This window comes from Xiphias gladius, unplaced genomic scaffold (genome assembly GCF_016859285.1).
Source record: "Xiphias gladius isolate SHS-SW01 ecotype Sanya breed wild unplaced genomic scaffold, ASM1685928v1 HiC_scaffold_1472, whole genome shotgun sequence".
Lineage (NCBI taxonomy): Eukaryota > Metazoa > Chordata > Actinopteri > Istiophoriformes > Xiphiidae > Xiphias > Xiphias gladius.
In genome coordinates this window covers 411,156-434,107 of record NW_024401802.1, presented here as the reverse complement: position 1 = coordinate 434,107, position 22,952 = coordinate 411,156, and the positions used below count along the sequence as shown (strand labels likewise).

General features: G+C 38.2%; 1 protein-coding gene across 3 annotated transcripts in view; it reads left to right on the top strand.

Annotated features, from left to right (window-relative positions):
- Positions 1–22,952, top strand: part of LOC120787382 (RNA-binding protein Musashi homolog 2-like) — a 294,204-nt gene that overhangs the window by 1,930 nt on the left and 269,322 nt on the right. For all 3 annotated transcript variants that reach the window (XM_040122984.1, XM_040122985.1, XM_040122986.1), the window contains exons 4-5: positions 59–143; positions 8,186–8,227. In XM_040122984.1, coding sequence (XP_039978918.1) covers positions 59–143; positions 8,186–8,227 — 127 coding nt within the window. The remainder of the gene's footprint in view (positions 1–58; positions 144–8,185; positions 8,228–22,952) is intronic.

Sequence of the window (22,952 nt, the reverse complement as noted above, 5' to 3'; positions counted from 1 at the left end):
ACTTGATTGAAAATATTATGTTAGAAATGTCCTATGCTTTTGTGTTGTTTCTCAACAGGGGCTTTGGCTTCATCACTTTTGCAGATGCTGCCAGCGTAGATAAAGTCTTAGCACAGCCACACCACGAGTTAGACTCTAAAATGGTATGTTCACCTTTTTATTCTGATTGATGTGTTTTATTCTGTCTGTCAACCCTGTGTATTATATTCATAAACACCTGATGGTAGCAGAGCTTGGTCACTGGGAGTCCTGACAGAGCACAGAGGGAAACACAGACACTTACTTTATCCAGCTGTTTGATTTGCTTGATTTAGTTTGTGTTTTTGCAATTAAGGTCATTTTCCTCAGGTTTTTATTTACAGCAAGTCATGAAACATTTTTTTTGCTCTCTCTGATTTGTCTCAGTTTTCCCTATTACTTCCATTTTCTCTTTTCTTTTTTTTTTTTTTTGCCTTTTTGCTCAGTGTGTCTGGCTGCTCTCATAGCAGACTGGAGAGGCTGCTGTGTTGTCAATCTGTCAGTTCACTATAGAGACAAACATTACAGAGATTTTTAAACACAATTGTATCAAGTAATGCCTCAGTTTGTATTTCTGAGGGAACATCAACTTCTTGCCATCTGAGTAAAATCCGTTAAATCATCTGCCCAGCGTACACAGGACTTGAATAGATAAAATAATTGTGATACTCTCACTACGAATATAGAAGTGGGGGTTGACAGGATTGGAGAAACCTCAGAAAGAGCAAGAAAAGTCTTTCAGGACAGAGAGACGGACAGATGCAGTAGTTTCATATGTTCAGTTACAAATGAAACTGATCCTCGAGGTCGTGTTACAAGCCGATAATATACAGGAAATTAAGCCAATGTCTCTCATTTGATTATGTGTGTCAAACATTTTTCTAATGGTTTTTTAATCCAATGAGAGCTATTTGTGTAATGAAGGGTTGTAATATGAGGAGAAAATGTAAACACTTTTCATCCTTTCTCAACCTGAGTACACCAGAAAGTGACGTTATTAGTTTAGCCACCTCGTCCTCTTCTGGTTTTCATGTTTGGGCTTAATTTCTGGGTTGAAATCTGTGTGAGATTTGGTTGTTTGTTCAGTTGATACCTCTTATTTTCTTTTACAGTATATCTATTTACTTTTTCCTGTTTGCTCCATCGAATCATGAAGCTGGAGAAATGTTGAATGTCAAGTGACTTTGCAAGTCAAGGTTTCATCTTGGTCACATTTTGTGACATAGGAAGACAGAACTTTGATGTGTGTTAGCTGTTCTCCTCCCACATTCTTCATTTCTAGTGGAACACAGAGGACTGAGCTAATTTGTGTGTTAGCAGGGCTGGTTGAACAAAGTAGGTCAGCCTGGGTGACTGTTGAGAAAGCCTCTGACAGCTGATTTACTGAGGTAGACGTGCACAAGTATTGAAATAAGCACTGTGTGGTAGTGTACAACTCAGATCCATAACTCAGGTAAAAAAGCAGTCATTTTGTTTGTTATATCTGCCATGAATAAAAGATATGCCTGTATCATATACAGTATATCAGCACTGGAGTATATACCTTATGTTGGCTGAGGAGTAACCAGTATCAGTGTATAATCAGTTTGAACTACCGCCCTCTGGGTAGAGTTTAATGATGCTTTTGGCAAAATAGAATATTAACAAAAACTCCTCTAATGCATTTCAAGCATGTCTTTTTTTGTTATTTTCTTTGTTCTTTTATTATTGCTGATTATTCCTTGAGAACGCTCCATGTCAATAATGCTTATATGTTTTACGTGTTGTCATTGTCTCTCATCTTAAAATAATGTTTGACTCTCTAAAGGTGTAGTCAGTCACATTTCTAATGTGCTGTACCTCATTGTACAGTGTTGTAAGATGATGCTAATACTGACTGAATCAGTTGTGTGTCATCCTCTTGTGTCTCTTCAAGCTCACCTGTCTCAACATACCAGCACCGAGAAAGAAAAGTATGCATTGTAGTTTTTCACAATATGTTGGGAATCTTGCAGTTTGTGTGTTGGAAGGGATGTTAGTGGAAGTGGTGTCCTTGTTGATTGATGGATTGATTGATTGGTGCGCTGGAGAATGAGAGCAGTGTGAGGAGTGAGGGAGTGCAGGGTGAAATTTTGTCTTGCTGTAAAACAGTGTCACATATGGTGTTTGGTCTAACACTTGAATGAGCCACAGTTCTTTCTTGAGAGCAAATCTGATTTGCAGCAGCCAAACCCACAGCTCCGAACATCACAAACACTGCTGTGGTCCCTGAACTGTTTGTACATGATACTCAGTAACGTAGCAGACAGCATCTGAGGCTGTGTAGTGTAACAGGGATGGCAGCTGACTTAAGTGCTGGAGCTTGTTTGTTTGAAGTCCTTATGTGTAGGATTTAAATGGTTGTATCTAAAAGACACTGTGGCAGACAGGAATGCGTATTATAATTTTTATATATTTAAAATGATTTAAATTCATTTGATGCAGTCTTGTTGAGGGAGAGAAGACATTTGAAAAAATCAAACTTTTTCAGTGCTTGAATTAGACATTTATCACTGTGGATTGTACATATAAACCAGTGTTGGAAACACTGTGCTGAGTGCTCCACACATTATGGTGTGATTGGTCTCCTGTTAGCCGTAGTACATTAGTGTATGTTTGCCTGAGGAAGATCTGCACTAAATGTCACTGTTAGTAAAGACCACAGGTTGATTTCGGCGTACATGTGCCTCCTCTGTTAGCTAATATCTGCCTTTCTCAGAGCAGCTGCTCTCAGCTTTAGATGTGCGTGTTTAAAATCTCTTTGATTCCCTACAATATTACTTGTATTATAAGGGAATGCCTCTGAAGCAGCATTAGACCATCATGTCTACTGAGACGAATGACAGTCTTTTTGTTGACTAAGACTATATTTCTGCCATAAATAAAACTTGAACCTAACTGACTCTGCCTGGAACATTTCATGTCGTCTCTATCTCTGGACTCAAATTATTGCTGCAGAAACGGTATGCTTTCTCTTCTGGTTTCAGATGTTTTGGGCTGTTTTAGAATCTCCTCATTAATTTATTCTTCTGGATTGGTATTACTTGGTCCTACGGTTGTAGATAGCTTTTGGCTTGTTTTAAGGCACCATTTACGTTGTTTCTAGGATGCAATCTTAGACACAACCTTAGCATTAGAAATTTTATTTATGATTTTAAATTCAGATTCTTGTTTAATTCTTGTTTTTTGACATATTTTGTGTTTCTGTTTTCCGTTGTTTGTCTGGAACTCAGTATCAGTGCTGCCCATCTTGGCCAGGACACTGTAAAAAGAGATTTTTAATATTAGTGAGACGTTGCTGCTTAAATAAAGAATAAACCAAAAATTATATGAAGGAAAAATTTTTTATAGTGTGATATTAAAGAAGGTCAACACATTAATAATGCAGAAATTAGCACCCATTTTAACTCTTTTGTTAACTGCAGTTAAAAAAAATAAATGAGGGTTCAGTGCATGAGAAAAAGCGTTTCATGATTTTGAAACTGAAGACTGTTACTACCAATGTTCTCTCTCTAAACTTTATTTTGGGTAAATGTTTCATGAAGGAATTGAATGGTACCTGGTAACACAGCCTTGGGCAGAAGTGGTATACCCTGAGTACTTGTTTAGAACCTCAGAAGTGTTTAAAGTATCCTGCTGTATGATTGGAACAGAAACCTGTCAGCCAATGAGCACTAGGTATTTTCCATGGCCATGGTTTAATGTTTTCTTTCTGACCTTTTAGTATGATGAGATCAGTGATATGCTCTTAGCTTGTGTGTTTTCAGTCTCTTTATGAATGGAATGAACAGACTGTTGGTCATCCCTTCTGCTCATATGATGCTGTAACGTGTGATAGACACTCATGTCATTCTGCAGGTTAACAGTTCAAGAGCTTTGAGTCTTGACAGAGTCAAGGTGAAGCTGTTAGCATCAGCAGACTAAGAATACTCCCTCTGGGTGGCGCTACGTCTTTAGGGCAGACTGGATGTTCCAGTGACTGGTTAGCATGCTAACTTCAGTAGAAGAAAAGAAGTGATAGAAATAGAAGCAAAACAAGAGTTATCCTTTGCATTGCTTTCCACTACTGGAGACAGCTCTTGGTGAGTGAAGGAATAAAGTTTGATGCTGAACTCGCAACGTTTCTTCTAGACTGGTAAGTAAACAGCTGTTAATGCTAACGCTGGCCATGTAGTGATAGCAAAACTTAGATACGGCACCTTTAACTAATACTCATCCCACCCTGCAGATATATGCAAAGAAAAGAAAGCGGAGTCCTTTTTTTAAGGGAGTGGATGAAGGTGATGCAACTAGCCTCATTAGCAGTGCCACGCATTCTGTCCTGATGAACTGTCTTTGCACATTCCTGTTGCAATGGCTTATGTTTAGACCATATGTTTCCATAGCTGTGTTGAATACTTGATTGTCAAGTAAGTTAACTTCAGTTTGATTTTTGCAATATTGGACTGGTCTTTTAAATCCCAGAATATCATTCTGCTAACAAGGAAATCAGCTGCATTTAGTTGCTTTCTAATCAGATTTACTGTCAGCTTTCCTGACAAAAACGTTGGCGATTTGGTTATTGCTGAGGAACACTTGATGACTGATGGTGGAAACATTTTACATGTTAACAGTTTCATTTTGAGTGTATGTAGAGAGAAAGACATTTTTACTGTGGTAGTGGCGTTGGTGGTTAATAGCAAGTGATAGCAGTTCTGCTCCTTCTGCAGTTAATCAACCAACATTAAAAATTTGGTCAGTACGTAGTTAGCTTAGCTTAGCACAGACTATTTCTTGGTTAACAAATTTGGGTGCTGACTGTGTGCATTTTCCTGAAGTCTTGTCTTCACAAGGAGATTTCTAGGTTTAGTACTGTTGTGCCTGTACAGACACGTAAACACAAAACCTGTGCTCACTGATTCTATCAACTTGTGCTATAGCTGGAGACAATGCATGGATATGCTGGGCAGACTGATGTCCATCAAGGAATAGTTCTGAAATAAACCCTTTCACTGTGGTTTTTATATTTCAGTTTGTGCACAGATACAAACCAGATACAACATGTTAATTAATGAGTAGGGGGGATGTTGGTAGGTGGACTTCTGAATTTTGGAGAGGAGCCAGGCTAACTGTTTCCCCCTGTTTTCAGTCTTTATCCTAAGCAAGGGTAGCTGAATCCTGACTCCAGCTTCGTACTAAACCCATAGACATGCGATTGATATATATATCTTGTCATCTCACTCACAGAAAGAGAGTGAAGAAATTCATTCTTCAAAATGCTCCTCTTAAGCTTCTGATCAATCTTGAATATATTAACTGAAAGTACTCAGTTGGTACAACTTTATTTGTGCAAGACCAAGACATATAGTTTCTGTACAGTGGCTATAACGTGCACAGTTGTGCCCATAGTGCACGATGCAGGGCAGTGGTGCTTTTTCATTCAGCAGGGATAGTATGACAGAGGGTGTTCCCTGCAGAAAGCAACTTTCACTTTCAGCTCCTAATCTCATCACAAGTTCACTGTGGCTAATACATTTTTTTGGGTTTGCTCCATACACTATCATCACCTGCAATTATCAGAACAGGAGTTTTCAGTGGACAGACTGCACATACAGCTTGGCCCTGACCACAACACAAAGAATTCAGTTTGTCAGGCCGTCCGTCTAACTTTTCTACTTGCAAAACAACTTGAATAACAGCTGGTGGTGGGTGAGCAGGACCATTTGACTAGATGTATGATCTCAAAAAAATAAGAAAATCTTAAAAATTACTTCATTAATGAACATCACTTTACTTGGGTTGTGCTGTAAAAAGCCAATGTTTGCTTAAATAAAGCTGTCATCAGGACAGCAAATTATGCATTTAGTATTTTATATGCTTTTAATGAATAATGATTGATTATAATTGTGGTTGAAAGTTAGTTAAGGAAATTGCTTTACATTCGCATCCTGAGGATTAATAAATCAGCAACCTCACTCACCATTTTTATGTTTGTCAGATTTTAATAAGCGCTATCATCTCACCAAGAGAATTGTATTTGAAACCAGAGCTTTATGTCAAAGAAAACGTCTTGGCAGGCACCTTTGTAATAAGCAGAATGCTTTTCAGCGTTAGATCTGGATTCAAACCAGTGGAGCTTAATACAAACACATAACAAACTGTTTTGATATAGAACAATTGTTACACTGAAATTAAATTAGAACTGATAATAACTATAAACAGAAGCACAAATACAATAAAAATATGTATTAAAGTTGAGTTAAGAAAAAAAAAAGCAAATTTATTAAAATTGTTTTCCCTTATTGGTCTGTAGTTTACCAAAAAAAAAAAAATCTAATAATTTGCAATAAGGTTCCTGGACAGGACTGATATAAATAATAGGAAAAAAAAAAACAATGTTCAACTGGTACATTTCAAATTAATGAGTTCTCTTTAATGGCAAGTGTAACAAAAGAAGTGTTAGCACACAGTAGGTCAGCAGAACATGCAAAAATGTGAAATTTGTCTACAGGCAAGCAGACAAGTCAAGTCAAGAAAATTGTATTTATGGAGAATACAGTTCTTAACTGTTCTGATCTGGAAAATGATGGACTCGGCAGAGGAATTACCGATCCTCTTCTGTGGTGATGTCTGACTCCAACTTCCGCATTATTTTCTTGTATTGTGACACCGTGGCTGGTGACTGACTTTGGTGCATAATGTGGCTTTAGTTTATAATGGAAGACTGAAAATGGAGATTGTACAGTTGAGCAGCATGCATTTTTCTGTCATTTGTTTTTCTTTTTCATGTGCTGTGAAGGACACCCCCCCAAAAAAAATCAACCTAGGAAGAGATTCGATTTGATGTGGAATTTTTCTGTGATTGGGCAGAGCTACATGCTACATTGCTAGTAGCTCTAGATGTTACTACACACAGAGACACTGCAAGGAGCAAAGTGATGACCGAAAAATCACATTTTTGTTAAACTGGAGCAAAGGGCTCAAGCCAAAAATGTACTTGTTAACCATTTAATTCTCCTCATCCCTGAGAGAAATCTATCTTTTAGAAGTTTTTGCTGTGTGGTTGTAGTAATTACTTGGTTAGGTTTTGGAACAGGTCATGATTTTAGTTACCAAAATCCCAGCATTTTTCTGAATAGCCATTGATGGATTTACCTTCAGTAATTACCTCTCTATATTGTAGTTTTCGGTATTACTGGCAGAAGTTCCCATGCAAGACTGAAATGATGCAGCCTGTAATCCAGCATTAATGTGTGTTCCTGTTCATTGAGTGTTCTACAGTTGTGTTAGAGCATTTCCTAATGCTGCTGCTTCACATTAAAATTGTTCAAGGGGCAAAACAAGGGGAGGCTTTTACTGTGAAACCGTTACAGGGAATGCAGTGTATTTGTCACAGCTGTTAGCACTAACCACGATCGCTCATCAAAAATGCATCTCCGAAACAAGCCAACAGTTGATTCTCATCAGTAGATCACACTTCTTATCCAATAAATCATCCCTTCATTTAACCAATGTGAGGTAATGGATCCTCTAAGCCCAAAATTTGTTTGGCAGCTGTGTAAACTTCTTCTGTTGTGTTTCTGAAAGTGTAGCTGCTCAAAGCATGTTTTCTGCTCCCAGTGGTTTCAAACAGGACTTTGGGATGAGTAGTAGCAAAACATACTTGCTGTATTTCAGCAACTACCTGTAGTATGTCAGTACCTACAGGTTTGACCAAATCAACAAGGTATGAAATCTTAATGATTAAAATTCTAGTCCTTAAGATTACAACAGTAGAGCAACAGCTTGTGTGTGAGCCAAACAAACTGTGAGCTGGGACGATTCGTGGCCTCAACTTAGTTTTAATAAACAAGACTGAAGAAGACAGTGAGCAGTATGTCGTCCAACACGGCCTTTACTGACTGTTTGCTTGTACGTCATGTGCAGTACGTGTATGGATCATTTCCTGTGAATCTCCTCTGTTTAATTATACAATTTAAATTAGTGCGGGAATGGTGGACTGAAAATGACTGTATAGACAGTCAGAAAGCAAACATCAGAAAGCAAAAGATATTATTGCACCTTAGGACCATTGCTTTCCTCCTGCAGTTTCATGTTTATTTTTCAGTGGTTGAGTTGTTCTTTGTGTCTTTCGTCACTGACTTATCGTTATGTACTCTTCCACCTGCAGATTGACCCTAAAGTTGCCTTTCCTCGACGTGCTCAGCCCAAGGTAAGTAGACCTTTCTCCTTTATGCTATGCAGAGATGTATTGTCACCTTTTCTTAAACTGTCATTGCTGTCAGAATGAGGTGGTTGGGTGTTTTGGTTGTATCCATATATATCTCTCTATATAGATATCTATATTAAACAATTAAAAAACAAATAAAATAAAACAGGCACACAGAAGATGCTGATTTTTTTGGCCATTTCTTTGAGCTGAAACATGGGGGACTGCAAAGATTAGACGCAGTTTGATTACTGTAGATGCGTGTGTACTGCATGAATGCATCCAGTAATTTGCTTGTTTTGTTTTTTCCTCAAGGATGCTGTGTGATTGATTGTTGAATGCTTTTCATCACACAGAGAAAGCTACAGTCTCTTTGCTAGTTGAGGTTTTAGAGTGAAATGGCAGAACCGGGGCACTCAAAGCCAGTGAACATGCTCTATTTAAGGTGGGGTGTTACTGTAGAATTGATGACCAGCAAGGGACATGTTTCCTGCTACGCTCTGCTGTTTTTCTTTCTACTTGAAACACTCGTTTAAGTCAAAGCTGGCATTTGGATTAGCATTGGTAGTGACTGTTGTGACAGTGTGGTAGCCTGGAAACACTTCTATATTCTGTACAACGCTCATATATGGCGCTACAGTATTTGCCAGATCTCAACAAAGCTTTGATATTTCTTTCCTGTTTGAGTCATATTGGGTGGTGAGGGAGGGAAGCATCTGCATTCATTTTTTGAATAAACATGAAATTAACTCAAGGACATCTACAACAATAAAGGAGAGCTGCAGACAGCCAGGTTGTGCAGCCAGCAGCTGTGAAGGAGCTGAGAGCTGCAGAGCAGTGCACAGTGGAGGATGGCTGAAGGTTAAACAGGACCTGTAGTTGTCTTCTGGACCTGCTAGTAAGGGCAAACTCATTAGTGCAAAAAACAAGTATGATTGTTCTCTGCCTTGAGTCCAAGTGTGTGACTTGTTCCAGTAGCAGGGCTGAAGGCAATGAGAGGATATGTGTCGTTTCTGATCAGACTGCATGAGAGCTGCTTCAGGTGGGCTTTGACTGCTGTGTTCTGCACTGCATGTTCACTTTACTGCTCATGTTGAATTTCCAAGTCAAGACATTTAGAGTACCTCACACACACCTTGGAGCTGTGTGTGTGCAGTTTTCAGGTTGTGTGTACCTGCATCTAACAAGCTTTCTTTCAGGGATACAGGATCATGCTGTAATCACATTCACAATTATTTTGATCAAATATGATATCACTATTATTTCATTATATCATATCTATTTTTGAAACCAAATGGTTCAACTGCCAGAACTGTCGCCACTCTAAAATTGTACAAAGCACTTTATACAGAAAGAAAAGTTTCTTCTGAGCTTAGCGTAGGTCCCAAACTAAACAACAGAGGTTTCCTGTGTCAGTGTCTGACACTTTGTTGACTCAAACCCATCCACCCCCACGTCTTCCCTAAAAGATTTTGTTTCTGTGCTTCAAAAAGAAAAGCAGTTATCATTCAAATGACCACGAGATGTTTTTCCTTTTGTTTCTTTCACTACTATATGTGACAACAGTGAACCTTGTCATGGCTCTATCTTAAAATGAAATAGCTTTCACTCTGATAAACAGTTATTATTACAGTGGATATGATCTGCAGATAAAGTTGAAAATAGACACATTTTTGACTTGAGGGCTAAAGGCATCCTAAGGCTCCTAAGCCATCTCTTATGAGATGCAGTGGGAATAATTTTGAAGGAAATATGCTATGCTAAATTGCTGTTAAACTTTACGCATCTGTGAGTATGCAAGGATCAGTAAGGTCCGCTAGGGTCCGAGTGACGTAAATTTCGTCATCAGAGGATGTATGCGATGCTCTGTGTGGACATCCCTGTACCCACCAATTTGTTGGGGCCGTGTGGACTTGTAGCAACAAGTCCACACGGCCCCAACAAATTGAAAAACTACTACATGGGCTACAAGGGCACCAACTGTACATGGTCCACACTGAGTGCACTCCAAGCGGAGTAGAAAGTAGTCTAATAAGAAAAACTTTGCATCCATGGTGGCTGCAGCTGTCGGTGTGCATGTCTGCAAAGGAGTATAATTGAGGTTTAAGTGTTCAGTTGATTGCTCCCTGGGCAACACGTTGATGAGAATTGTTCATTTCAGCGCATTACAACTCAACTATCAGAACCTCTGAAGTTGTGTTGAATTAGCTGCTATGTAGGCTGTTCATATACAGCTTGTATATGCTATAGTTGCTAATGTGCACAGAAAAATGTTGAATATTTCAGGAATATTCTACATTTATTTCATGAATATTCTACTCTTTTTTTAATTTTTTTTTATTTTGATCTAAGCTAGGGCTGAACAATTTAGGGAAAATATCTAATTGTGAGTTTTATGACAATTATTGCAATTTAAAATACGATTACATTCTATAAATTAACTTGCAGGCTTGTTGGGCTATAAAGTCTTACAATCTACAACTATTTTAATAAATGATTAATCATGTCAACTTTTAAGCAAAAATGCCAGGCAATTTGATGCTTCCAGCTTCTCCAGTATGCAGATATGTCCCTTTTCACAGTTGTACATTATAGCCAATCTTTGGGTGTTGGACTGAAACCTTAAAGGTACTAATTTATTTTGACTCAGTAACAACCACTTTAAACACATAGGGAAACATTTGATAAGGACTGATTGATTGAGTGATTTGACCAGTGTTCGAAATACTGGAGGTGCCAGATGACAGCAAGACTGTAAACAATGCCGAGAATGCAGAGTTTAAAGATTCTTAAAACCTTGGCTTTTCTTTTCTTTTTTTTTTTTTTGGGCTCCTCTTTGACTTCTGTCACTGTCTTCTAGGGTTGCAAAAATATGCATGCAAAGTATGTTAAGCATATTGGTGCCTAAATGTAAATTACCTTTAGGAAATTCGGAAGCTGTGATGAGAAGAAATACTACTATTACTATTAGAGTTTTTATTATTTTAGGTGTTCCAATTTGAGATGTAGGTTGTATGGACAAACAATTTAGCCGACTACTGCCAAATTACATTTTTACACTATTCATTTAATTGATGCAGACTTCATTAACCACAGTTCTTCAAATTAAATTAACAATTAAATAACAATAAATATTTTTGTTTGTAGTTTGTTACCAATTCCAAGATGACCAAAAATGGTTTGAGAGGGTAAGCGTGTTGTAACGCTTTTTTAAATTTAACTAAATATGCCTAACTGCTAAATACATCAATTTTAAGGAAATTTTAATTAGTAAGATATAGTGAGATTCAGATTAGTAAGTATCTGAGACTCTGACCAAGAATTGAGTGACAACTTTTGGTACTTCAGGGTTATATATTTAAGGTTCGTTTATGTAGCAATATCTGAGGAAACCAATGAGTGACATCAGTGGCTCAGTGCACATATTGTTAGAGTAATTAATGGTCAAGAGTGCTGCCTCTCCTCTCTGTCTTACACTTCTTTGCTTTCTGTGACTCTCTTGCATGAGTGGGGCTCAATTCAACACACACACCACACAAAATTCACCTCTTATGTTCACAGGCTGCCATTTCCATGTGCGTAAGGGGAACTAGGCTAGGATTACTGTATGTACCCTAATTAGCAACGTATCTTATTGAGCATATTGAGCAAATTTTTGTAGATTTGCTGAGATGGTAGCCCCCAATCCAAACCAGCCCCTCTTCCCTCAACCAGCGGTGCCTGCCCAGCACTGGAGGGGAGAGGAGAGTGAGGAGCGAACAGGATGAATCATAGCAACTGATTTCTATGTTTTTTGTTCTTTTTAAACTTTGCTTAGTGTTTTGATATCAGGAATATTATTTATTTTATTGAGATACTACATTTGTTTCTGGGGAGGCACTATTGAATTTATATAGTGGCTTTGCTGTTGTAAAAATTGCAGTTGGTGATCTAGAAACAATATTTTCTTACATTATAAAATCTAAATGATATCCATCCCTAGTTGAGCATGATGATGGCTACACATATTGGACTTTGAATACTGTGCAGCAAGTTAACAGTCCTTATTAGGCTCCTTAAAGGTGGATTGATAAGCAGCTGTCATGCCAGTCAAATAGACGATTGATAAGAGATTCAAGTGTATAAAGTCATCACTAATTGCCACACTGTAAGTAGTTACTTTCACACTAAATTTACCACTTTGGTCAGCTGCATCTGTACTTGCTGCTACGACTACGAGTAGTAGACTATAGACGTTGAGCAGCATTTGGGTTAAAGATGCACTGTTTCAGTCCAATACTGACCTTACCAAGCGGCTTCAGTATCGGCCATGTTGCAATTGATCCATATTAAATACAGTTTCTTTGCCAGTGTCATTATAAAATTCGTTTCTTGTTACATTCAGGTTTTAATGCCTCAGTATTCCCTGTTCCGGTGTTAACTTGTGTAAGGATTATTCCAATGAATCAACACAGTGAGGTATACAGATTTGAGATTTGTGAAAAAGAGAGCACTGGTATCAGATCAGTGCCCAGTGTTGACAATTGAGGTATGGGAATCGGTATCATCAGGAAGAAAAGTTGGATTGGTGCATCTGTAAATTCAGCTATTAAAGAATGGCAGAAAAAGGCAAAAGGCTTACTAGTGATGGAAAGTAAGAGTTTTAGAAATCACTTTTGAATTCAGCATGTAAAAGTGAACACTATCACATGTGAACTAGCTAACATGTGATACATTATTGCATCATTCACAGATCATTTATAATAGATGATGGTGAGTGGTCATAAATAATAAAATAATAATATTGACTATAAGGACTGTTACAATTTATGCTCTTAACACACGACACCACAGTGTGCATGTCAAATGTCAAGGTATGTTGTTTTTCGCAGACAGTGTGTAGACGTTAATGAAACATTTTTCTTACGTTTTCTAACATTAATCTCTTCCATATTTTTGACCATCCTATATCACCAAAGTTAATGAGAAAGGGCTTACACCTGCCTGGGGGAGGTAGCAATATGAAGTTATAGCTTAACTTGACATTGTAAGTAAACTTATACACAGCTGCTCGACAACCTGCAAGTTTGTCACTACCATACTCAACAGTGTGATTACACATGCATGTACATATCTAATGTGCAGTTATTTACTCATGTGGGACCATACAGATTCAGGACAATTTACATTTCATTTCACATTCACATTACAGGTTCTGGCCTGAACTATACTAGCAATAAAATATTACTTTCAGTGTTAAAATACAAGAATTGCTCTGCTCATGTCTCCTGTGCTTTCAGCGTACAAATCTCCACTGGACCACCCTACTGTAGAAACAGTATGTGGTTAAGCAGTTACTTGAGGCAATTATGTTTGTGGCTTTTCCATACCACATGTTGTGTCAAATCCACTCAAATGTAGTGATCTCTCTGCTCAGACATTTGATAATAAAATATATAAATACAAATACAAATACAAATATATTGAATACACAGTATGTCCATCCTTGTCAGAGTGGGACAGTCTGACTTGACAATATCTGATGTCTAATAAAAGATTGATATCAAATCCACAAACCTCAAACACTGTATTGTGAGATCACAATTTACCAAAAGTTTGGATTTCACATCACTGAGACTCATTATTATTGTCTCACAGAAAAATGGCAGCTTCATCCTTTTCATATCTAAGTCATATCCTGTTGAATTCGACATTTAAATAGCTGATTTGGGCGCTGTCTTATCCAGAACAACTTAGATCATTAGTAAGTGTGCATGACAAATTGGTTCGTAGTATCAGACACTGACTGCTTCAAAATATACATTATATCAGTGTAGGGACTGATATCAAGATCATGCCTGATATACAGTCCTGGTTGAAATTAATGGTACCCCTGAATTTTAAGTACAGAATTTAGAATATCATCAGAAATAAATGCAAATTTTGTATAATCAGAGTATTTTAACGAAATGTCTAAAGTTACTGAACAACAACAAAATGCTTTCCTATAGGGAAATAAAGAATACAGACATAAAATGTACACTTGAAACAATTATTGCCATCATTTTGATGAATTTAAATTAGTTCCTCAAACAAAATAAGAAACAAATAAAACTTGTGCTTAATTTTCAGTGATCACATGACCTGAATAAACCAGTGAAAGATGGTTTTACTGCATAAAAAAAGGCTGATTGTTTCCAGTTTCTTTTTCACAAAGGCGAAGACATGAGAGCTGTCTGAGAGCATTGGAAATATCATAAAACAGAACAATTCCAAACGCTACAAGGCAATCGCCAAAGATCTTGAAATCCCTGTTTCAGCAGTTCATAATGTTATCAAGAAGTTTCACAGTCATAAAACTGTTAAGACACATCCAGGACGTGGCGCTAAGGAGAAACTCAATGAAAGAAGTATGCAAAGGTTGATGCAGATTGTTGAAAAAACACCACACATGAAATCTAAAGAGGCTGACCTGGAGCATCTGGAGTGGTGGTTTCAGTCCGTACCATACGCCAGACACTAAACCATGCAGGGCTCCATGAGCGAAGGTCAAGGAGGACACCGCTATTGAAAGAAAGGCGCTAAAAGGCAAGCCTGATGTTTGCAAACGTGATGTTTGTTTGATCCAAAGCACACATCCAGCAGCACCAAAGAATGGTTGAAAAGGAAAAGATGGACTGTTTTAAACTGGCCAGCAGTGAGTCCTGATCTAAATCCCATTGAAAACCTTTGGCGAGAGCTAAAGTCTGCCATTGCAAACTTAAAAGAGCTTGAACACATAGCAATGGAAGAGCTGTGGAAACTACCAGCAGACCGGTGCGTGAAGCTTCTAGACGGCTACAAAAAGCGTTTAGAGGCCAAAGGTTCTCCAACCAAATATTAGTGAAGGGTGACAATAATTATGTCTGGGGTACATTTTGTATTTGTATTATTTCACTATTATGTAAGTTTCATTTTTTTATTCTCTTTTTTTCAGTAAACTTGGACATTTTATTAAAATATTTTGATCATACAAAATTGGTTCATTTGAATTTATTTCTGAAGATATTCTAAATTCTGTACTTAAAATCAACCAGGACTGTATTGGCATATTTGATATGTGGATGATTCATTGACTTACAAGTGCATGAGTGTTCATTCTTGTGTCATATTAAGCCTTTTCCATGCAAATTTGACGGCCAATTTTTAATGATGACTGAAGGGAGCAGATTTCCTTCTTTAAAAAATGTATGTAGAAAAGTGGAATTGAATTCTGAGAGTAACAGGTAGTCAGTGGGAGTTCCTTAGCACCATAATGATTATACTCAGGCAGCTGCGTTCTGAAGTAGCTGCAGTCTGTGAGCAGTTTTAGCAAAGACACCCATGAATTGCTGTCTGCTGAATTCCACTGTGAAGAACTCATAGGGATAATTCTTATGTAAGTAGCATGCGGTCACGTATGCTGTGGCACTGAAAAGATTGGTCAGCTTGTTGGTAATTAATAAATGTAACTATTAGGTGAGAAATTGAATTTTATTGTGACATGTGGCTCAGTCACATCTGGCAGATACCTGATCCAGTTATTGGTTAAGGTGAATATCGACCCTGATACGGATGCGGAAAATTAGATTGTTGAGATCCCTGATCATAGAGATACTTCTCAGATGGTAAAAGTCAACTCTAAGGATAAAATTAATGTGATTGTAAATGGTCTGGCCATCATCCAAAAAATGACTGGTCACTGGCTTTGAAAGACCAGCTGCCTCTGAGCCTTTGCAACCACGATAACACATTTAAAAGTCTCAGTTCACTTGCACACCCACATTGCAAAAACATTTAAAGAAAGACAGTGTGTGTTACTTTCTCTTCAAGTCAAACATTTATAGAGGATAGGAAAAGTATCAGTAGTACTCTTGCTACTATGCCAGACTTAAATCTTAATGAAATTCAATGTACCAGACTAACAGAGGTGCTTAACTTCACAGTGAGCCCTCAGCCGAAAATCAAACATGAAACAGCGGTGGTCTGCCATTATATAATTGTACTATTGGTGATTGATCAGTTGGCATAGTCTCTCACGAAAAACCTAATAAATAAAATTAAAATGAAAGCTACAAACCAAACACATAGGGTGCAGAGTTTGCTTTTTTTGTTTGTTCTCGTGAAGATTAAACTTGTACTTTAGGAAACTCTCCTCTGTATTGTTACTTCATTGCCTTTTTATTCCCAATTTTTATTTTATTTTATTTTTTGCAGGGAATGAAGGGACTTAGATTATTAAAGCAATAGTAATGTGACCTTGGCTTCACAGTTGCCTGCTACTGATAACATATTTTCATGCAAATGACTGAACATCCCTCTGACTTTACTATTGACTGGACTAGTTCCTGTTTTGTTCCTTGGACCATGTCAAGACTGTTTTCAAAGAAGCCTAGTGCCAGTGGTCATCCCCAGTCCTGTTAAGCGTTCCAGACATGAGACATGTCCTGTTTCACTGCTTCAGTGACCCCAGTACCGCTGCAGGGTCACACAGTGGTTTCCAGTGTTGATGCAGCACAGAGCCAGTGGAATGGGGTGCTTCAGTCTGCCCACTAGTACCCTCTCACTGAGTGACATTAATGAGGAGAACAGCTGAACAAATGTGCTGAAACAAAGACAGAGCCCAATTTTCTCATGTGGAAACCTCTGCTTCTGGCTTCTTTTTCTTTCTGCATGGGAGAAGATGTAGTCTCTGCCCAGTGCTTGTTTCATCCACACACATCCTCATCTGCTGCTTCAAACAGAGTGAGCAGGCAGGCCAGTACAAACCCCTCTTTGATGAGTGGGATATAGGGGTCAGGAGGCTGCAGGTATGGATCATTTGGAAGTTGGTGGATTCTTATTAGCAGTAAGAAGGGAAGCTATAGATGAAGTGTACAGATCAAAGGCTTTGATAGGATGGAGGACAGCATAAAATTCATGTTTAACAATGATTTAGGTTGTTGTAACCGCCAGTTATGTAACACACTGTAATACGGTGTGAATAGACTATGTAAATACAAGAATTGCTCAATTTAAAGAGGGAATCCACTTTTATTTTTTGCTGCACATCAGTCACATAGACTCTTCTTCGCACATTATGTCAAAAAAAGTAGATTTTTCAGCAATATACATGTTGCGTTTAAAAACTCTTTCTAAATTTGCTTGTATTTGTCTGCTTGGATTTGAAAGTTCATTTTAGCCAAACTGTTAGGCCCCTCCCTAATCATGATGTAATAGAGAAGACTCCAAGGTCTGTTTCATACTTTGCCAAAGAAGTGCAGTATTCAGAGCTTGACAAGGTATTCAGGACTGATGAACAGTAAGGATAATGTTACTTCGATAAACAGTAGAGCACTCTCCCACAGACCCACATACACACACTAGAAGAGTCTCTCATAGTTGAACTGTTAGCCAAGCTGCAACACAGGTTCCCTTGGTGTCCCCACAACCTATGTGTCACATAAGCATGGGGCCATGCCTCCTACAGTTGCTGCTCCCTCACTTTGATTCATCTTTTAAATATGCTGCAAGGTAGGGTTCCAGCAAAATTTGAGGGTGTACTTACTCTTTATTTAATTATTGTTGGACCTTGTCTCCTAGAAAGTATGTTTATATTAAACTAAACTGCAACAGCAAATAGGTTTTGTAGGAAATGTAATAGCGACTGGATTGTGTTTTCAATTAACAAAACAAGGATATGTTGTTAATTTATGTATTTAGCAAGTCACAAATACGACAATGTGTTTATTTTCCACCAAAATATCTGATCTTACAGTACAATATCCACTTGTAGTGACTCAAGCATCATTAAACTGTTTTATGGTTTTGTTTAGACTCTCACAGCTCTTGGTTAGGGTTTGGGAAAGTTCCTGGTCTGGTTTAAAACAGAAAAAGTTCACAGTGACCTCTGACACAACCTGTTTATTTCCATTGAACCAAAACCACAATCTTTCCTGAACCTTAACCAAAGTGCTGCTGTTGCATAAATCACAGATGCCATTAATAACTCTAGCATTTCCTTCATTAAAAAAAAAGGTTTAAAAAAAAAAAAGTTGCCCCTGAATGTAATCCAGCCAGTGATTACGTTCCCAGTAGTTTAGTTGTATATGAATATAATTTTTATGCGAAAGGGTTGGGAAGATATGATGAATACATCAGTTATCAGTGACAGGCTGTATCAATGGCTCAGGGGTTTTTTTTGGTTGATCTAATTAGCCAAAAAAAATGCCTCTGTTCTTCTGTCTCATCAGCATTAAAATATGTCTGCTAAAAATACTAACCTGAAAAAACAGTGTTTATGGTTGTTGCAGTGGAACTGGCAAAATTGGGCTTTATTCACTGAAGGTCTATCTCTGCAAAATGCCCATTAAATAACTCACCTGCAGCTCCTCTACGGCTTTTTAGGAGACAGGATTGTGTCGAGGCACAGAACTGTGGAAGACTACAAAACATTCTGCTGCATTGAAGGTTCCCATTGGCCTCCATAATTCTTCTACGGAAAAAGTTTGGAACAACCAGGTCTCTTCCTAGAGCTGGCTGTCTAGCCAAACTGAGCAATCAAGAGAGAAGGGCCTTGGTAAAAGAGGTGGCCGAGAACTTGGTGGCCATTCTGGCTGAGCTCCAGAAATCCTGTGTGCCACATTGATTGGCGGGTCAAGCTGTAGTATCAAGGTCCTGCCCATACACCAACCCGAGTCAATTGCTAGCACATACACAGCTGTCAAAAAATAAATAAATAAATAAATAAAAATTGACGTGTACTTGATTTTTTTGAGTTTGGCCCATGTCCCATCCGCTAACAGGGAGGGGACGGGGTATATGACCTATACTGCAGCCAGCCACCAGGGAGCGACTTAGATGTTTTGGCTTCACTTTTGGGGAGCTCTCATGTCGTCCATCTTTACATTTAGTCATTGGTCATTCTTGTGAGACGAGCACTGTAGAATTGACAGAGAATATAGGTCTACATGTCACATTATAGTTGAAACCATAATTTCTTATCTTGTGATAAATGAGATGACTGAGTTATGATAATTTGAAAACAGTTTGATGTAATAAAAAATGACATTGTCATTATGGGCTAATGATCAAGACAAGAAGTGGTCTGAAAACAATAAGAATCACCATAAACCAGTTCTATGGCTAATGGGCATGGAGAGGTTAGTGTAGGATTTATACTTGCTAGGGTTCTCAATTTGCATAAAAATCCAGATGACTGGGTTTCGCCTTTGCTAGCAGACTCTAACCAATCAAGAACAGCAGAGGAGATTTTCTCCCTGTTGTGTACTTTTGGAAAGTTGATCAACTGCCACCTCTGTCTTTAAGCTGTTCTTTCACAGGATGCAGGTCATTTTTTTTTTTTTTTTGGGATGACTTTAGCAACACAGTAAGCAAAAGACTAAGGGACTCAGCAGCCTGTCCACCAGGAATAAAGGTGGGAAACAAGCACTTGAGAAATTCTAAGGTGTATGCTCCTAAAGCCCTTAAGTACAGCTATCTCTCCATAACCCCTCCACCTCTGACTCACTCCTTATCTTTCTCTCTTTTTGCACTGTTTCCATCTCTCGCCCTTTGTCTGTAGAAACCTTTACGGCTACTCTGTAGCTCTTGCACACTTGGTTGCCACTCAGAGCTGAGACATCTGATTGGTCCTGATAGACAGCCTCTGGCTGTCAACGATCCCCACCATCGTCTCTCTCTCCCTGTCTCTTATATATGTAGACTCACTTTCTCTCTGGCTGGCTGTCTAGTTTGCTGCAGCTTTTCCTGCTGCATGATAAATCTGATGCTAAATTTAGAGGCAGTTTTTCTCGAGCAGTGAGGGATTACTGGCAGAGCAAGAGGGAGAACGACAAGGGGAGAGGGAGAGAAGCAGCAGCAGGCTTGCTCACTCCGCCAGGCCCACTAAGAGCTCCCAGGCCATTTTCGCTCTGTCTCTGTGTCGGTGTCTCATTTAGATCAGCAATCTGCTGGCCAACAAACAGCAGTCCCTTACACTGACTGAAGGACATGTCAGTGTGGACCAATAGAGGAGCTCTGATGGAGGTCCTTACATTGCAGGTTTGAAAGGGAGGTTTCCTATAGTTACTGACCAGGCTTTCTTAATATGGATTAGTGCTGCTACTAAAAAATATTTATGTTATTGATGAATCTGTCACATAAAACTGATAAGTAAATATTAATATTTCTAATCCTGCAATAAAGTCTAATTAATATCTAATGTCCTGTCATCGGTTATTTGACAAGTCCACTCAACCCACTGGCATGAGACAAGACACCTCTCCTTAAGCCACATTGTAATTTGACGTTATTCCACCATCTAAACATATTCATTTAAAACAGATGAATACAGAAAGTCCACACATTAGAGAAGGTACAATCACAGAGCTTTTGGAGTTTTTGCAGTTTTAAGGACTGACTAAAAAATGATATCTCACTGTCTTCATCAGTGACAGAGATTTAACTTTCAGGGTACATATAGCCCTCTGATTGGTGCGACTTGTTGTGGCCGTAGGCAGCTTTGAGAGGAAGATCTGCAGACACTACTGACCATGCTCCTCCTCTGACAAACAATCAAACAAACACTTAAATCTACTAAGATTTAGTTTGAACTCAAGGTCCTTATACAAGCTTTTTCTGGAATTTCCAACCCTGTTACTAGTACAAAGTCGTCATCAGTGGAAAAAGTTTGCTTGAGTTGTCATAGAGATGGGTCTATTGACATCCAGGCTCAGTAGCTGTTATGATATAATCCAAAGTACTTTTAGGATATTTTATCTGTGTTGGCTTAAAAATCAAGCATCATAGTTCTTTCTTGACCTTGGAAGCAGTAGCTTTATCCAGATCTTTCCAATGTACCACATGGTCCTCATCGTCAGTGAAATTTAATCTGTATTTAGATTAATAAGTGACACTGTGGAATTACTATCTTCTTCTAAAAGACTCTAGAAGCCCTATTTTTCTGGCATTGCAACTACCAGGTCCAGCAGCGCTCCAACAGTTTGGTATTTTCCTGACCTTGAAATTCAGTTTGCGCTGTCAGTGGTGGGAGGAGAGGAAAAGCAGATTAGAGGTCCCTTCACCTTAGGTAGCACAAAGCAAATTGTTTGTATTTTGGTGGAAATTGGGTCTTAGACCTTGCGCTGAGACGTTTCAGAACCACACTGGTTTCTGGCCCAGTGTCACTCACCTGGCAATCTGGTGAAGAAAAACTAAATGGTTGGAGCAATGGAAAAATTATTAAAATATAAACAAACAATTTTGATCAAACTTGTGCAACCAGTAGATGAGTTTAAATCAGCACAAAAAAATGAATGTGGTGAGAGCAGAAACGTCATTTAATCAATATTCATTTATCAATTAATTTATATGGGTGATTCCTACAGTATCTGTTGTCCAGGGCTGCCTTGTAGTGTATGGAAAGCTTTTCCTGGAGGTCACTGGATCCCTACAGACATCTGGGGCCTTTTCTTCAAATATGGCTTAAATAATTCAGGCTAATATGCTGATATCAAGCTAAAATAGCCCTGTTTATTCTCATTCAGCTAATTTGGTTCTTTGAAAGCAATTCGAGGATGTATTTGTTAATCCTGGATGAAGTTATCTTGCACTCGCACTTTAAGGCAAATTGAGCTGAAACTGTGGTCAGTATTCCTTTGATTTGAATGCTGATCATGAGATTGCAGTTATGAGGTAGGTGTGTTAGGAACCCTAACAGCATGCAATGGGGAAATAGATTCATTGACATATGTCTCATTTTATGTGTATTCCTGCTTTGTTACCACTTTATTTTTGTCCACATTGAGCTCCACTATGTTCCAAGGTTTCCACACTTGATCACTGTTAAATTAATAAATGTATTCAGAGTATTTAAATGTTTAAATGACAAATTCCCATTTTAATGTCAAATTGAATGCCACCTGATCCTTTTGCCTTTTAACAGTCAGAATTTTTTTAGGTTAGTTTTTTTTTTTTTCCTCACAGTATCTAAAAATCTGGTATAATAATTTATAAGTTTAGGTAATTAAAATGTGAGAATTACGACAACAGATCTGAAGGTTATTTCTCAATAACCTGCGTATTTTCAGCTAAAATCATAATTATATCAGCATTCTTTCATTATGTGACAGTGACCCGTTTTTATTGGAAAATTAGTTCATTTATGGTAATCACCCTACTCTGACAACGGTTCCAGATGAATTTTTAACTTCAGCTTCGAAGAACCAAAAAGTCCGGACTCATAACAAATCACCAACACTCTAATCTGGATAAATCAGTTATCCATGTATGAAAAACAGGGCCCTGGAGGCAGCAGGACACATGTGTTGATAAATCTGCAGCCACCGATTTAAGAAGTGCCGTGCCAGAGTGCAGTACCATTTCACACAGCCTGCCACTTTCTTCACCTTGCTTAAATCAAACGAAAATCATACTAGGCTTCTACACACCCCTACACACATGAGACTTGTTGGTTATAACTCGGTGTTCCACCTGTTTATGTGGGATATGTCGGATAACCAGCGCTCATTTGTTTGTATCAAAAGAAAGTTCAAAAGGAGGCAGTGAGGCACAGGATTGTTGTTTCATGTTTTATTCTTGAAAAGCATTAGAGTGCCAACATTGACGTCATATAAATGGTTATTAGTTTGTTGTATTTATACTGTATCTGTCTCAGTGTATATGTCAGCCATAAGAAGAAATTGAAGTACCGAAATGCGTTTGTGGTAATTTAGAAACAGTGTCTCCATTA